The sequence below is a fragment of the Malaclemys terrapin genome, chromosome 1, assembly GCF_027887155.1.
Source record: "Malaclemys terrapin pileata isolate rMalTer1 chromosome 1, rMalTer1.hap1, whole genome shotgun sequence".
NCBI lineage: Eukaryota > Metazoa > Chordata > Testudines > Emydidae > Malaclemys > Malaclemys terrapin.
Window position 1 is genome coordinate 86,148,009 of NC_071505.1, and position 17,643 is coordinate 86,165,651.

Below are 17,643 nucleotides of genomic sequence, written 5' to 3' on the forward strand. Positions count from 1 at the left end.
GGTGTTGACATGTCGTGGTGTCTCCCTTTATAATTACATTTTGAGATGTTAGTTGGCCACTTTTTAATCCATTTAATGTGTGCCATGTTAATTTTTTATTGTTCTAGTTTTTTAATCAAAATATCATGCAGTACCAAGTCAAACACCTTATGGAAATCTAAGTATATTATATAAACATTATTACCTTTGTCAACCAAGTTTGTAATTTCATAAAAAAATTATCAAGTTAGTTTGACAGGATCTATTTTCCATAATGTTGATTGTCATTAATTATAACAATATAATAATAATTCTTTATTAACTGAGTCCTGTATGAGCTGTTCCATTATTTTGTCCGATGTCAGGCCTATAATTACCCAAGTCATCCTGTTTACCCTTTTAAAATATTGGCACCACATTAACTTTCCTTCAGTCTTCAAGAACTTCCTCAGTGTTCCAAGACTTATTGAAAATCAACATTAACAGTCCAGTGAGCTCTTGGAAGCAAGTTATCAGGACGTGTTCATTTAAAAATGTCTAATTTTAATTCCTGCTGTCTAACATCTTTCTGAGTTACTATTGGAATAGGAAGTGTTTCATCGTCATCATCATAATCATATGACATGACTACATCATTTGGATTTGTCCCAAATACTGTACTGAAATATCTATTTAACACTTCTGCTTTTTCTGATTATGGACAATTTTACCAGTTCCATCTAATAACAGACTAATACCATCTAACAGGCATACACTAATATTTATTAAGTACTATTATTTCTCTTCTCTGACCAGTTATAACAGACAAGGCTAGAAAATGATGTTTTTGGGTAAAGAAAGTAAAACCCACAGCAAAATGACCCCTCTCCTCCCCCATTTTATAGCGGCTAGAGTTTGCACAGCACACAGCAATTTCTTGCCCACTCTAATGGTGAAAAGAGACTGTACGCAAGGCCACATGTACTCCACAGTAACTGTGACCTAAATTTTGCAGCAAGACCCCAGTATTCTTTGGCAGGTACCAGCCGAGCAAGCTCATGCTTGGGGCGGCAGATTCTATGGGGCCCAATCCTAGGGTGGCACGGCCGCTTTTTTTTGTTTTGTTTACCAATCCGGCCGCCCTGTAGGAGGCGGCGGCGTGGAGGAGGGGAGCTCCCTGCTGGGAGCGGGCTGCGTGCTCTGTCTGCCCCAGCCGGTGCCAGGTCTGTAGCAAGCACGGCAGGGCAGCCCGCGTCCTTCCCTCCCCGCCGACCAGAGCAGTGTGGAGCCCTCCTGGCAGGCGGCGCGGCGGTCGGGGTTGTGTGGCGAGTGCCCCGCTTAAGCCCTGGCCGCCCCCTTTTCTCTCTCCTCCCCCCTCGCCCCCGCTAGCCGGGGCATGTCTGCAGTGCAGGGAGTCCCCCTGCACCCTGACTCCGGCTGCCCCACAGGTGTGGGGTTGTTTTTTTTTTTTTGCTTTGCTGTTCTGGCCGCCCTGATTTTTTTTTTTTTTTTTTTTTGTGCTTGGGGCGGCAAAAAAGCCCTGCACTCCAGAGCAGTAGACTCTGCTGCCTGCAGCTTCAGCAAAATTCAAAAACTCGGGTTTGTAGCACCCGTGAAAATGAGTAATACACTCACTACAGTATCCCTGTCTCACTATTACATTCAATTATTTTATGCTGTCTTTACATTTTTAATTTTTGTCATGCTGAACATTGCAGAGCTGCACTGCAAAGTTGGCAGAGGGAAGCAGAAGGTGGGTGGGGTGACTGGGTTGGGACCCTGGCACTCAGGGAAGTGTAGAAGACAACTGTTGGCTTGGAAAAGGGAGCTGGACGTTAAAACGATCAGCTTGAAATGGTTATCACTCAAGTTGACACTGCAAATTGCATAACCAGATATAAAAGTTCATGCAGCTAGGTGGGGGCAACACACCTTCAGGGAGTGGGAGCTATTGTTTCTGGTGTCTGCAGACTCAGGCAGCTAGCACTGCACGGTTCCCGGGGGGCTCTCATAGGGTGGGAAGGTTATCCTCACACCCCATGAAGCACAATTCGGCAGCACGGGGAGGACTCTGCAACACGTTCGGGGGCAGCAGAAGAGCCGAGTGCATGGGCCACTGACCCTGCCCCTCCCATGGGGGCAGCCTGCAGACATCCTCCCCCTCTTAGCGCCTCCTCACTCTCCCCGGACAGAGCCTCGCCCGGGGACTGGGAGGCAGCAGCACAAGGGCTGTCAGGTGATGCTGTTGCAGCCGCCCCAGGCCAGGGAGCGGCTGGGGTTTGAGTCTGCGCCTAGAAGGCTCTACAGAGGATGGGGCCGGGCTCGCCTGCCGGAGGGGTGTGGCTGGCTGTGGCCGACACCCAGGGCTTCGGGCCCGGCTCGCCAGGCTCCTCCTCGCTCCGCCTGATTGGGCCTTTCGAACGGTGCGGGCGGGCGGAGGCGAATGAATCAGGGCAGGGAGCTGCGGGATGCGGCGGCTGGAAGGGCTCTGCCTGTGGCCGCAGCGTGCCCGGCAGCTGCACGGGGGAGCGTGAGTTCTGCAGCCGCTGCGTGTGAGTACTTCCCCAGCTCGGCACACGGGAACCACGCTGTATGCTCGGCCCTAGACCGTGTAACCCCCGGGGTGTCTCTAGGAGCAGCCCGGAGATCAGCTGTTGCCCCTACACGCTCACTCGGGGGGGACAGGCTGGGGTGAGGGAGGGGACTTCACTCGGCGAATTTGTAAAGCTGTGTATGTGTAAGCGTCTCTCCTTCTGGGGTGTGGTGAAGGGTGGGGGATAATTTATTTTAATGCGGCACAAAAAAGCATGAAGGATGCTCTTGGGGTGTGAGTTGCAGTGCGATACACAATCTCTGAGCTCTGTCTGACATCTGCCCTGCAGTCAAACTGCCACAGCAGCAGGATTTTGTGACAGCTCTCATTGATCAGGTCTCCTCTTTCCACGAGGAATCTTACTGGCATTGAAAATAAAACTAACCTTCCGAATAAATTGCTACTAACAATGATGATGATCATTATCATCCAGATTTGGAGATAATGTGACTTGGAACTTGTTCCAACCCAGAGTCTTTAAGCGTTCTTGATTTGATCAATACACCCACAGTTCCTGTTGTTAAAGATCTTTGCCCCTCCCTCTGGCAGTGGAAAGAGATCTACGCCTCTTGACGTACAATGTAAAGAACTACATGAGATGAAGTGCACTTTTGAGCTAACTGGGGTTGTTACTAATCAATATTAAGTACTTGAAAGTCAGGCAAAGGAAAAGCTAGGGGAATCATTTAAACTGTAACTTGCCTATTTTAACCATATTGTATATTAAGGTGTATATTAAACAGCATAATCATTCTCTAAAATTATATGAGAGAAATATTTTTTTCAGTTTATATGCTGTATCTAGCATAAATCTCAGTTTGTGGTAAGAGGAAATTACCATAGGAACTTTTCCACTTCTTGATTTTTGAACGTTTAAAATTACAATTTTTTTTATTAACATCTTTGTATTTTGTAGGTTTGTGCTGGAGGACAGTTTATAAAACACTAGTCTCTCTCTGAAAGTATATACAACTCAGAATGAAATGACAGCACCACATCACGTAACTATGAAATTTAAATAATGTGTATTTGTATTGCCTTTAATGGGACTACATTTGGATCTGAGGGCCAGCAGATCACTTTGCCAGATCATAAAAATAGCCATATTGCCTCAGACCAATGTTCCATCTAGCCCAGTATTCTATCTTCTGGCAGTGGCTGGGGCCTGATAATCCATTGGGAATGAAGTAGAACAGGGGTATTTTTCAGTGAGCCATCTGCTGGCAATCAGAGGCTTAAGGACACCCAAGAGCATGGGTTTGCGTCCCTGAACATCTTGGCTAATAATCATTGATGGATCTCCATGAACTTACCTAATTCTTTTTTGAATCCACTTTTACTTTTTGCATTCACAATATCCCCTGGCAATGAGTTCCACAGGTTGACTGTGCCTTGTGTAAAGAAGTAGTACTTCCTTTTGTTCATTTTTAAAGCTGCTGCCTGTTCACTTTATCCACATCATTCATGTTTTTATAGACTTGTATCCCCCCTTAGTTGTCTCTTTTCTAAGATGAACAGTCCCAGTCTTTTTAATCTCTCCTCGTTTGGAAGCTGTTCCATACCCCTAGTCATTTTTGTTGCCCTTCTCTGTACTTTTGTCAATTCTAATGTATCTTTTTTGAGATGAGGCGACCAGGACTGCATTCAGTATTCTAGATGTAGGCATACCATGGATTTATGTAGTGACATGATATTTACTGTCTTTATTTTCTGTCCCTTTCCTAATGGTTCCTCATTTGGTTGACTTTTTTTGACCACTGTTGCACATTGAGCGAATGTTTTCAGAGAACTATCCACAATGACTCCAAGCTCTTTCTTGAGTGGTAATAACTAATATAGACCCCATCATTTTTTATGTATAGTTGAGATTATGTTTTCCAACGTGAATTACTTTGGATTTATCAATATTGAATTTCATCTGCCATTTGTTGCCCAGCATCCAGTTTTGTGAGATCTCTTTGTAACTCTTCACAGTCGGTTTTGGACTTAACCATCTTGAGTAATTTTGTACCCTCTACACACTTAGCTATCTTATGGTTCACCCCTTTTACCAGATAATTTATAAATATGTTGAACAGTATTGGACCCAATACAGATCCTTGGGGGACCCCACTATATAACTCTCTCCATTGTGAAAACTGATAATTTATTCTTACTCTTTGTTTCCTTTTTTTAACTAGCTACTGAGCCATGCAAGGACTTTCCCTCTTGTCCCATGGCTGCTTATTTTGCTTAAGAGCCTTTGGTGAGGGACCTTGTCAAAGGCTTTCTGAAAGTCCAAGTACACTATATCTACTGGATCACTCTCGTCCATATGTTTGTTGACCTCCTCAAAGAATTCTAATAGATTTGAGGCATGATCTCTCTTTACAAAAGCCATGTTGACTCTTCCCCAACATATCATGTTCATCTATGTGTCTGATAATTTTGTTTCAACCAGTCTGCCTGGTTCTGAAGTTAGACTTACCAGCCTGTAATTGCTAGGTTCACCTCTGGGACCTTTTTAAAAAAAATTTGGAGTTACATTAGCTATCATTCAGTCATCTGGTACAGAGGCTGATTTAAGTGATAGGTTACATACCATAGTTAGTATTGCTGCGATTTCATATTTGAGTTCTGTTAGAACTCTTGGGTGAATATCATCTGGTCCTGGTGACTTATTACTATTGTTTAATTTATCAATTTGTTTGAAAACATCCTCTATCAACAGCTCAATCTGGACCGTTCCTCAGATTTGTCTTTTAAAAAGAATGGCTTAGGTGTGGGAATCTCCTTCACATCCTCTGGAATGAAGACTGATGCAAAGATTTCATTTAGGCTGTGTACACAATTTATACCGATTTTAAGCTATGTTGCTCAGGGTGTGTGTGAATAAACCACCCCCCCGGAGTGACATAAGTTACGCTGACCTAAGTGCCAGTGTGGACAGCACTATGTCAGTGGGAGAGCTTCTGACTCTGCTGGAATAATTAAGTCAATAGGAGAGCTCTCTCACATTGGCTTAGAGCAGAGGTGGGCAAACTTTTTGGCCCGAGGGCCACTCTGGGCTTGCAAAACTGTATGGAGGTCCGGGTAGGGAAGGCTGTGCCTCCCCAAATAGCCTGACCTCCGCCCCCTATCCGATCTCTCCCACTTCCCACTCCCTGACTGCCCCCCTCAGAACCTCCAACCTAGCCAACCCCCCTGGGACCCCACCCCCTATCCAAGCCCCCTGCTCCCTGACTGCCCTGACCCCTATCCACACCCCTGCCCCCTGACAGGTGTCTTTCCCCCCCCCCCCTCCACCCCATTCAACCGCCCCCCTGCTCCCTGTCCCCTTACCATGCTGCTCAGAGCAGCCACGCCACCTGACCGGAGCCAGACATGCTGCTGCGCTGCCCTGCAGGAGCGTGCAGCCCCGCCGCCCAGAGCACTGCCCGCGTGGCGGTGTGGCTGCGGGGAAGGGAGGACAGCAGAGGAGGGGCGGGGGGCTAGCCTCCCCAGCTGGGAGCTGAAGGGCCGAGCAGGACAGTCCCACGGGCTGGATGTCGCCCGCGGGCCATAGTTTGCCCACCTCTGGCTTAGAGCATCTGCACCAATGCAGCTGTGCTGCTGTAAGCTCTGTAGTGTAAGCCATAGCTTTTCCACAGTGGCCTTATCTTTTTTCAGTGCTCCTTTAGCATCTTGACGGTCCAGTGGCCCCACTGATTGTTTGTTTGGCTTCCTGCTTCTGATGTACTTAAAAAATATATTTGCTGTTAGTTTTTGTGTCTTTTGCTCGTTCCTCTTCAAATTCCTTTTTGGCCTGCCTAATTATACTTTTACATTTGACTTGCCAGAGTTTGTTCATTTCTATTTTCCTCAGCAGCATTTGGCTTCGTTTTTAAATGATGCCTTTTTGCCTCTAAGTGCCTCTTTTAGCTTGTTGCTTAGCCACGGTGGCATGTTTCTGGTCCACTTACTGTTTTTAATTTGGGGTATACATTTAATTTGAGCCTCTACTGTGGTGTTTTTAAAAAGTTTCCATGCAACTTGCAGGCATGTCACTCTTGTGAATGTTGCTTTTAATTTCCGTTTAACTAGCTTCCTCACTTTTGTGTAGTTCCTCTTTTTTGAAGTTCAGTATTACTGTGGCAGACTTCTTTGATATTTCTCTCCCCCTCCCCCTCCCTTTCCCGATGTTAAATTTAAGTACATTATGATCACTGTTGCTGAGCAGGTCAGCTGTATTCACCACAGGGCCTTAATCATCAAACTTGAATAAATCAGGTCCCTGGAACCACAGGTTCAAATCCAATAGGGTCAACTCTGCTCTTCCAAAGTGGATCCTGTAAGCTGAGTGCCATGGGGATCTTCTGGAAGACACCTTTAAAATCAGGGTGTAGCATTCTCTACCTGGACACTTGATCCCAGTACTGATTTTATAGGAATGAGGTTTGCTCTAATGTCCTTGGCTAAAATTCCCATTCCTGTTGTTCAGTGTGCTGAAAAATGGTAGGCTGCATTTTATCTAGTAAAACATTTTGGCATCTTTTGGGATACAGACAGTCTATATAAATGTAAAGTATTATGTACCTTTGGACTTTAAGGCATAGGCTTATACATCTGAAATTTTACTAGTGTTGTGTAAGGATTTTCAAAGTAAAAGACAGGCAGGTTTTCATATTATAATTTGTCCTGCTCCTGCCAGGGGTCTTTAAAAACCTTTTCCTTGGTACCTGACTATAGCCATATAACAGGATGGCCAGGCTTTGCCTACCCAAAGAGCAACATGCTGGGACTTTGAGGGCTGCACTCCCAGTTCCTGCCTTGCTGGGTAAAAAGGGTGTTTATCAGGTAGCTTATCATGATTGAAAAGCACTATTGAGATGCCTTTTCCTCACTGCTAAAAAAGGTGCGTATTTTACCTTGAGGTAACTAATGTGCATGAGCTATTCTGAGGTGGAGCGACAGCGAAGATCAGGCACTTCAGTTTTGCCGTGAGAGAAACTCCCTAAGGTCAACCCACGAAAGGGCTATAGAGCTGTTTACTTCACAGTAAAATTGAAGTATTGTGGTTTTTACCTCAGGATAGCTCATGTGCGTTCGTTACCCTGAGGTAAAAAACACTTCTTTAGCAGTGCAGTCCAGGCCTAACATATCTGAAATCATGTTACTTGGCTCTGGCCATGTTGTAGCCACGGGTCCCCCCAGGCTACACACATTCTTATCAAGTGAACCAGTTATACCTTTGCTGTAGAGGTGCTGCTTGCTGAGCTGACATGTTCCAGCAGGAAATGCTCCTTGAGTTGAGTGAACTTCTCTGTCATGAAGGGACTTGTATGAGTTCAGGAGCCTCACCTCTGTATTAAAGTGGGGAGTTGTAAAATGCTGTATACTCCATTGTTTAGGGCTCCAGAAAGGGACTCCCTAAGGAGCACCGTTGCTATACATCCTGATGAAAAGATGTTTGCCACCTCAAGGTGTTTGAGTGACTAATTTGGATTCTTTCTCTATTCCATACTTTGAGGCCCCCTTCCCCAAGGAAATCAATTTGAAAGTTAGCAGAAGTTTTGTTTCCTATGATGTAACTGGAGACCTATAATTGCTGTAGTAAAATATATAGTAGCACACTCTAGGCATCACATCTGTTCTGATACATTTAAGAACCTAACATTCAAAACAAAATTGTCAGTATGTATAATGAAGATATCCTGGATATATTAAATATACACCAATTGGCATTATGAAGGAAAAGAAGCTGTGTTTTTATTTTAAAATGAAGATATTTTGTAGGGATGTGGTTTCCAACAATACTGTCAGAACTAATATAAAACTTCCATCAGTTTCAGAATGATCTTTTTGTGACTGTCTTGGGGGTTGCAATCTTCCACCCCAGCATGCTTTATATTTAAATCTTCAACCTATATTTAGAGAGACAGTCTTACGTACAAACATTTTGTAATGAGTTTATAAATGTCTTTGGGTTCCACCTCCATCTAAATTAGTGACTACTTCCTTTATATTTCAGATGCCAATAAGAGCTGAATTGACTTTTTTGTCGTATTGCTCAATGTCTGAACTGCTTATGGGTCACTCTAATTACAGCATGTGTAACTTTGGCCAGACTTATAAACTTGCATTACAGAATAGCTTGTATCTAATTTAGCATCTTTTGCAACATCATGACTTATAGGGCTAATGAGTAGGAACTACCCATCTTATTTAATGCATTTAATTGCCATTTGAAACAATACACTAATGGCTTGTCTTTACTGCATTGTTAGCTTGACCTATAACACGAGTTTTCCCCCAACTCCTCTCCACACGCAAAATCTCTAGTTCAAATTAAATGATGCTTTAAGCTTGAGCTAACTGGCCTGACAGTGAGGTGGGTTGAAGGTCAAGTGCTGCGAACTGGAGTTTATAATGCAGTGGGGATAAAGCAGCTCAAGTTACAACAACTCATAGTTCTGCTTATCCAATCGCTCTGTGCTGCTAATCACTCTCGGTTGAGGTAGCTGGCTTGATTGTAGTAAGTTGAGCTAATTGTTACAGTGCAGACAAACCCCAACCTGCACCTCCTGAGTTTTTATTCATTTTTGCAGTAAATGCTTTGGTTCATATAGACTGGGATCCCTGTGGTTCTGTTTCTTTGATCTGCTGTGCACCAGGTGGTGGCACTGTGGGGTGTGGAGAGGGAGTGAACTGCCTTACGAGGGCATGTCGAAAGTGCGTGTGTGGGGATTGCCTGGGCCATTGAGGCCTATGCAGAGGGTGTGCCCCAAGCCATACCCTCTTCCTGAGATACACCCACACCTGTGTAGTCAGGTTCCCTTCCCTCCACTTGGATCCATCACCCTAGCCTCCCCTGGCTGAACTCCATGCCTCCAATTACTGCCAGCTCTTGCCTTCCTTAATGAATCAATTAATGCCTGGTCTGCACCCCACAATAAATCACCCTAGCTGGGCCCCTCCAACAATAAATTAATGCTTCTCCCCCGACAATTAGTTCTGTACAGACTCCTCTGCTGGGGTGGCAGGAGTGGTGACAGAAATCCGCTGTCCTTCCAATGCACACACTGTTCCCCAGCCTGGGGGGGGTGATGGCAGGAGCCCACACATATGCTGGGTTGGGATGGTTGTGCCCCCTGCTTTGGAGGGGGAAGGGATGAAGCCACTGCTCTCTCCTTCAGGGGGTGAAGGGAGGGATGCAGCCCTTCAGGGCAACTTACTCTTCATAGTGGCAGCTGACTCATCATCTGATCTGCAGTGGCAAGACTGGAGCCACTTCTGCAGATTTATTGACTGTCTTGGTTACAGTATTCTCATTCTGAAGGCTTCTGCTACAAAAAACCGCACTAGAGACTTAATCCTTTTTAAAAAGAAGGCAACTTGTTTAGAAAGGAAGATGGCAATCGCCTACCATAGATTCCTATTTACCCCGGGGGAGTAGATTTTTCAAGCCCTGCTTGTGATAGTTAAGACTGCTGATACCCACACTAAAAAGCAATTACACTTTAAACCAAATACTCCACTAGAACACTGTAAAGTGAGAAACTTGAATGTCTGGAAATTAACAAACTTCCAGCAGCAGCCTTAATTCTGACACTCACCCATCTCGTATTCCAAAGAACTCCATTATCCCAGAGGGGAGAAGACTTGTCTGTTAACCCACTTACTAGTTATGAATCAACCCTCCTGTGGACCACAGCATCTCACATATCTCTACACACTGGCCATCTGAGACCTGGTCCCATACTCACCAGACCATTAGAGGCTATACCAAGGATCGGCAACCTTTGGCACGTGGCCTTCCAGGGTAAGCCCCCTGGTGGGCCGGGCCGGTTTGTTTACCTGCCGCGTCCGCGGTTCGCTGCTGCAGGCCAATGGGGACTGTGGGAAGCAGTGGCCAGCACATCCCTCGGCCCACACCTCTTCCTGCAGCCCCCATTGGCCTGGAGTGGCCAGTGGGAGCTGCGATCGGCCGAACCTGCGGACGCGGCAGGTAAACAAACCGGCCCAGCCCGCCAGGGGGCTTACCCTGGCGAGCTGCGTGCCAAAGGTTGCCGATCCCTGGGCTATACATTCCAATTCCCCCATTCACCTTCCCTGTATTAGACCAAGGGCCAATCCACCTGACACAGGCCAACACCCATCTTTTACCATAACTGCTGTACCTGTATGGGCTGTGGTAACCTACATTCCTCAGCAGTATGAACTCCAGATCTGCCTGTAACTGATGATTTGAGAGAGAATTTAAGTTAGCAGTCAGTAATCCTAATATGAGTCCTTTTGAGGATAATTAATATTGTAAAAATTTGTCCTTGCTACCATTATTCTAATGTTTACTGTGTTAATGCAAAGCTTTAGCTTCTTAGGGAGCCCTCCTCTGACAACTAAGATTGCAAAATAACTTATGTAAAAAGAAGTTCATGAAGTTCAAGTGTCACAATTTCCCTCAATCCCTTCATTTGTTTATTTTTAAAAGACCAGTTTTGTTAGGCCTTCCCCAAAAGTGCAGATGCTGAACATTCTTCTAATAGCTGCTTTGTGAATATTTTACTGTGTTCATGTTTTGAACACTCCCTGTGAATTAGGCCGCCTTTTGTTCTTCTACTGGCAGTTGCCACGTTAAGGCTCTTGTTTGATTATGTGAGGCTCCTTATTTTAATGAGAGCAGCTTTTCTACTGGCTGTTCCATCCATATTTTTTTTAAACAGTCAATGAAGTCTCTTACTGGGGCTCTCTCTTGGGACAAAGGATTTCTTATGCTAAAGGAAAATAGTCCAGGGGCATATAACTCGTGGGAAGCATAACATGCTCATTTGTAATGCCTGCTATGTACTCTGCCCTTTTCCTCTAATGTGTAGAGAGGAAAATGACATCAGGGATAGGACAATCCCACTATTTATTTTGTTTTCCTGCAAATAAAAAAGCGATGTAACTCTTGCATGTTCAGATATAACCAACTCAGGGCATCTTTGGTAAATCTTTACTTGATCAGCATGACAAGTTTGGTACAAAGGAAAAGCTTCTGTCTGAAAACAAACTGATTTCATAGTAGGTGTAACTGCATGGTCTTAAGGTATGTTTTGTAAAGTTTATTAAAAGATGTTGTAATGGGTGCAATGCAAAGGTCAAGGTAGTGGAGAGGGTAGATGGGAAAGAAACAACACAAACTCTTCTTAGGAAATGGAAATACTTCTGCCTATAGTAAAACTTACAGTTTAGAGAAAGCTAAAGAATTGTGTTACAAATATAAGTTTACGTTTCTCTTTGACTTTACACACACACACACACAGTCAAAACATCACAAATGTGCTTTCATCCCACTCTGGCTGTGTGGTGACTCTCTAGAACTTTTTCCTGTTATCATCAAGCAGGTCTTTCTTTTTCTTTTTTTAAAGAAATGTCTGACAGATGCCTTTTCCTAACATGTGGTATTTACTCCATAGTGATTGACAAATTACAAAAGATAAATGTATATTTCACAGTTCATGCAACAATTATGTTGGACATTTCTGTATCATATCTATGAAAGACATTTTGAATTTTTTTCCTTTCAGTTTTATTAAGTGCATGTATGATTAATTTTATTACTTTGCTACATGAAATAGAATTACACCATATATGAAATGCATTATAGGATATGGCATTCTTTGGAAAGGACATTGGGGTAGGGGCTGTCTTGTTCAGGATTGGGGCTCTTAGGCCCTATCACATTCAAATATTAAATAATAAAAACATTTTGTTTTTGTCTGTTTGAGTGAATTTTGACTTCTCCTTTGTATTTCATGTAAAGAAACTAATTTTTTATAAATGATATTTTACTTTAAAGACTGAGAGAACCTTAACTCATGATTTTCTGCAGTTATGTTTGTGATATATAAGAATGGACTCCAACAACCTTAACTTCAAGTTAAGGTTTTTTGGGTACATGTTGGATAACTGATGTAATAGCACACTTGGCATTTTTTTCCTCTTCTACAAGTCAGAGAGCTTTGACACCTTCTTGGAAGCACGTGAACAGTTATCGAATACTATTTATAGCTAAATAGAAGTGAAGAAACTTGCCATTTTGTCCTGTAATATTTACTATTTTCTGACAGTGTAGAGTAGTAAAATATTCAGGTCAAGATTATAACTGTGTTAAGAGAGTCAATCTGACTGTTTTCACTTAATAGTTTTTTAACTTTTGTAAAAATTAGAAGTGATTCCATTAAAAATAATTTGCTGGGTTGTTTTTTTTGTCTCTTCCTTCCCCCATGTCCAGGGAAAGACATTCATATAAATACAGATGTCCATGCAGCATGCAGTTCAGGTAAATTATATTAATAATAAAAATGCTTGATACTTCATATGGCACCTTATCTTTTCTTTATGCAAGGATCACAGGGCACTTTGCAGACAAATTACTGCAAGGCTCACAATTGTCCCTGTGAGATCTTTACTATCCCCATTTTACAGGTGGGAAAACTTAGTCACAGAGGTTAAATGACTTGCCTTAGGTCACACAGGGAGTCAGTGGCAGGACTGATATAACCCAGAAGTTCTGGAGCCTAGCTTTCTGTTTCAACTGCTAGATCACACCACTTCTCCTTAAGTGTTGTTATCTAAGAAGGTTTCTAAGGCAAAGTAAGAGACTAAATCAAATGTAATTGTTCCTAAAATATAATGACTTTATTTGTGTAACTATTAATATTCAAGTTTTGCAAAGTTATTAATTCTATAAGAGAATATGTAGTCAGTCCATCCACAAGTTTAAAAAGTCTTGTGGGACCAACTAGCTCAGGGGTTCTCAAACGGGGGGTCGGGACCCCTCAGGGGGTTGCGAGGTTATTACATGGTGGGGTCGCGAGCTGTCAGCCTCCACCCCAAACCCCGCTTTACCTCCAGCATTTATAATGGTGCTAAATATATAAAAAAGTGTTTTTAATGTATAAGAGGGGGTCGCACTCAGAGGCTTGCTGTGTGAAAGTGGTCACCAGTACAAAAGTCTGAGAACCCCCAAACTAGCTAATTATGGATGAACTCAATCAACAGTTAGTTGTGTGTCTGGGCTAGGTTATCTGGGATGGGATGGTGAAGGCATGACATTTTGTGTGGTGAATGAGATCCTCTGAGAGGGAGTGTTTTTGTTTTGTTTTTCTTCAAGTCATTTTTTCTTCATCCCCATTACTCTCCTTGACTCCCTAAGCTAACCCTTAACAAAATGTTACTGATAGAAAAACCCATGAGAGAGGAAATTGTCTTTCTTCAAATTCCACAAGGAATTTCCCAATGGAAGTTTGCCAGGAATCATGGGATGAATTACTCCCAGCTTACCCTTCTGTCCCCTTATCTCACAGGGTCGCATTCCAATGATCTAGCTGTGGAGGGATTTCTATATAGAAGGTGTAAGAAAGAGGAAGAACCTGAGTTTTTCCTTTCTCTTCATTGTCTCCTCCTATTCAGACTTTTTTCTGCTTTACTCTGTGGTCAAGTCCTTCCTCGCTGCTTCTCCCCCTTTCCCAATACCTAAACTGTCCCAAAGAGCTTGCAGTTCAAGGTAACATTTTACTCTTGGGTACGCCAGTGGAATTCCATTGAAAACAGTGGTGTTAAAGGCACAGATTGATACAATTCAGAACAAATTTTCATCTGCCCCTGTTTCTCTTTTCCATTTTGTTTTTTCCTGCCAATCATTGGGCACTGCAGGTGTAAAGTTTCTGCAAGGCTGGCTTTTATGTATATCATCAGAATTTCTTATTTCTTTACTAACATGAGACAGGTGTTGACACAGGAAAAAATACAATTAGAAGACTGGCACTGATACCCTTTTTTTATTGATGCTATGATATAGTGAGCAAATGAAGTCTTCCTTCCTGCCCCATAGTGAAGAAAACATTTTCAGTGCCACTGCACATTACTTTAGAATGCTTGAATACAAGAGGTGAAGACGTGTCTAAAAAGTGTATGTTCTTGTATTAAACAAGTCTGAACAGTAACACATTTTCTACTGTACTGTAAGAATTTTAATGTTCTTTTTTTCCTCCCAAACAAAAACCTCCTGTGAAATCTTTGATCAAAGAGAGAGAGACCAGCAGCAAATTTAGTTTTAGGCTGTAGATTTGTCTTTTTATATTGTGGATTCTGCCCAGTACTAACTTTCTTACAAGTTTTATAAATTAATTCTTTATTTATAAGGCAGTTAAAAAATAGACCTCTTTTGAGAGCGTTTTTATATATCTCAGGGGGACAACTGTAAATCATAGAGAGATTTGGTAGCATCTGAATTTAGGAATGAAGACTGACCGCTGCAATAGATCTTTGCAGGGTTGATGAGTGGCTTAAAAATCAAAATTAGATCTCTTATGTCATTACCTGATTATTGTTTGCATGAGGAAATGATCAGATTCCATTATTGGAGGTTGCAGCTACTAGACCAGGGGTTCTCAAATTGGGGGTCAGGACCCCTCAGGGAGTCGCAAGGTGGTTACGTGGGGAGTCGCGAGCTATCAACCTCCACTCCAAACCCTGCTTTGTCTCCAGCATTTATAATGGTTTTAAATATATAAAAAAGTGCTTTTAACTTATAAGGGGGGTCGCACTCAGAGGCTTGTTATGTGAAAAGGGTCACCAGTAAAAAAAGTTTGAGAGCCGCTGTACTAGACCGATTTGTTTTAACTTACTGAAAACTTCTTTAGGTGTGGTTTGGAGATGATATTCCTTTAACTCCACGAAATCCTCTGACTCCCAGACATGGCCCGGGCTTGGCAGATGTTTGCCTGTATGATCAGTGGATATCTGTGCGGCATGAAGCAACACTGGTGCCTATGCAGGAAGATCTATCAATCTGGCTATCTGGATTGCTGGGTAATGCTAAAATACATCATTGTCTAATGAATTTGAAAGATACATTGTCCTGGCCAGTGTTGAATTTTCATATTCATAAATTTGCTAAGAGCGAGTGAATGAGACTGGGCTTGTGTAATGAGGAAAGTTGCATTAAAATGCGTGTTCCGGTTTCATATTTTATGAGCGGACAACTGTCAATGCTAGCTTAATACCACTTATTTATATTTCCTGTTCAGTAACTAGTCTGTAGTCTAATGAATATTTCATTTGATTTTTATCTGAATTTTAATAGAAATAGTTTTATAGGTAAATAAACATATTTAATTTTAAATGTATGCCAATTCTCTTTTTAGAATCCAAAGCTATAGGGTATAACTAATACAGGCTGAAACAGTGGATGTTGAGAAGGGGGAAACGTACAGTACAAATACATCTCTAAATTAGTATCTCTATTTTTTAGATTTAATAAAAGCTTACATTTATATTATTGCTTCAGTGGCAGTTGATTTTTATGGTGAATATGTAAGGAAGCATAAATTTTTAAAGTTTATGCCATTCATCAGTTGTTTTAGTTGAATGGAATAAAAACTGGTACTCAAAAACAGGCCAACTTTGTGTCTTTTTAATGGTGGAATGCCATGTCTGAGTTGTCTGCATATAGTTTCTGTTAGCTTGCCTTCCTCTGGAATAATTCTAACGTTTTCCACTTTTTATTTTCAGGGGTAGAAGTTGCAGCGGAACGGTTGCTGGAAGAGCTTGATAATGGTGTACTACTCTGCCAGTTGGTTGGTGTCCTTCAAAGTACAATGAAAAAATGCTGTAGCTCAAAGGACTTAAGGGTGAGTCGTTTGACTATTACAGTAATTGATAAACTTCATGACGTCACGTGCAACCACTTTTTATCTGCATTTAACAAAATTGCACTCTGTATGCATTGTACTTGGAAATAAGAAGAAACGTGATGTCTTAATAGATCAAATAACTAGCTACAAATGAGATGGCTATTCATTGTGTGTCAAATCCTAAAGTCCTCACTTCAATAGAAGGTGTGCTGGTGGAAGGCCTGTTTAAGGACCTTATGGTCTGACCCCTCAAGAATGATTCCTATTGGTTGTGTGTGTATGGTGGGGAGGACTACCTGGGTAGGAGAAACAGGAAACCCGTTGACACTTTATGCAAATTTTGTATCAGAAATTGATCACTAGACTAGAACGTGCTGCACTCTGAACAGCCACTAAAAATACCTAAAACAAAATATGTATGGGAGACCTGTTTAGGCACCACTATTGGGAATAAAATATGGCAGAAATGAGAGTGGATAAACTCACAATTTATACAAAATAGAAGGATTTGAAGATTTTGAGACATGACTTGACCCTTACACATGTGCAAACATTAGCACATGCAATGTGTGATTGAGATGTACAGAAGGTAGAGAGAATGTTTAGAATAGTGCTTTCATATATCAAAAATATTGGTAGGACATTTCATGTTTTATTAGTTCCCTCTGAGAAAGAAGTGGCTGAATCACTGGTCCCACAACTTAAATTTTTGGGTGGGGGAGGATGGAAGCAGCACAAGAAACAGGGGACTACACCTTTCATATATTACATAACTGAAACAAAACAAAAAACCTGATGTCAATGTCCAGCACTGACAGAAAAATGGGTGTAAAGGAAATGACTTGGAAGGAATTAGTCTTTATTCTTCTAACCTCCAACATAGAGTCTGTTGCAGTCCAACAGCCTAGAGCTGTTTTTGCTAGAACTACATATAAATAGAACTAATCAGTGGTGTTGTTTTGTTTTATAGAAGCCAGTTAATCATGTGATGGCAGCACTAGTTAGCTTCTACAAACACAGAATACTAATATAAAAAAGAAAGTTAGTTTGATAAAGGGGAATAGTACTGTAAGTGTTTTCTACCAATTGGTAGAAGCTATCAGGAAGGCCTACATTTTTAATTATATAGCTAGTATATTAAGGCTAAATATCAGTAACTAACTGCTAAAATTCTTCTTGAGGGAGGTCTTTGATAGTAAAAAGGGAGCAACTTTCACAGAGCACCATGTTGTATATTTATAAGTAGGGCCCTACCAAATTCACTGTCCATTTTGGTAAATTTCATGGTCCTAGCATTTTACAAATCTTGAATTTCACAGTTTCAAATAATAGGTATATCTCCATATATTATATTTATCTCATAGAACTGGAAGGGACCCCAAAAGGTCATTGAGTCCAGCCCCCTGCCTTCACTAGCAGGACCAAATACTGATTTTTGCCCCAGATCCCTAA

The 17,643-nt window shown here is 42.2% G+C and overlaps 1 protein-coding gene across 2 annotated transcripts in view; it reads left to right on the forward strand.

Moving 5' to 3' along the window:
* Window positions 1-2,420: 2,420 nt before the first annotated feature.
* The window catches only part of GAS2L3 (growth arrest specific 2 like 3), a 32,334-nt gene continuing 17,111 nt past the window's right edge, over window positions 2,421-17,643 (forward strand). Inside the window, exons 1-4 of one of the 2 annotated variants that reach the window (XM_054016215.1) lie at window positions 2,421-2,510; window positions 12,786-12,833; window positions 15,199-15,367; window positions 16,070-16,188. In XM_054016215.1, the coding sequence (XP_053872190.1) occupies window positions 12,810-12,833; window positions 15,199-15,367; window positions 16,070-16,188 (312 nt within the window). In that variant the 5' untranslated portion in view covers window positions 2,421-2,510; window positions 12,786-12,809. Of the gene's footprint in view, window positions 2,511-11,487; window positions 11,598-12,785; window positions 12,834-15,198; window positions 15,368-16,069; window positions 16,189-17,643 lie in introns of those variants that run through there. The other variant, XM_054016214.1, reaches the window with a different exon arrangement.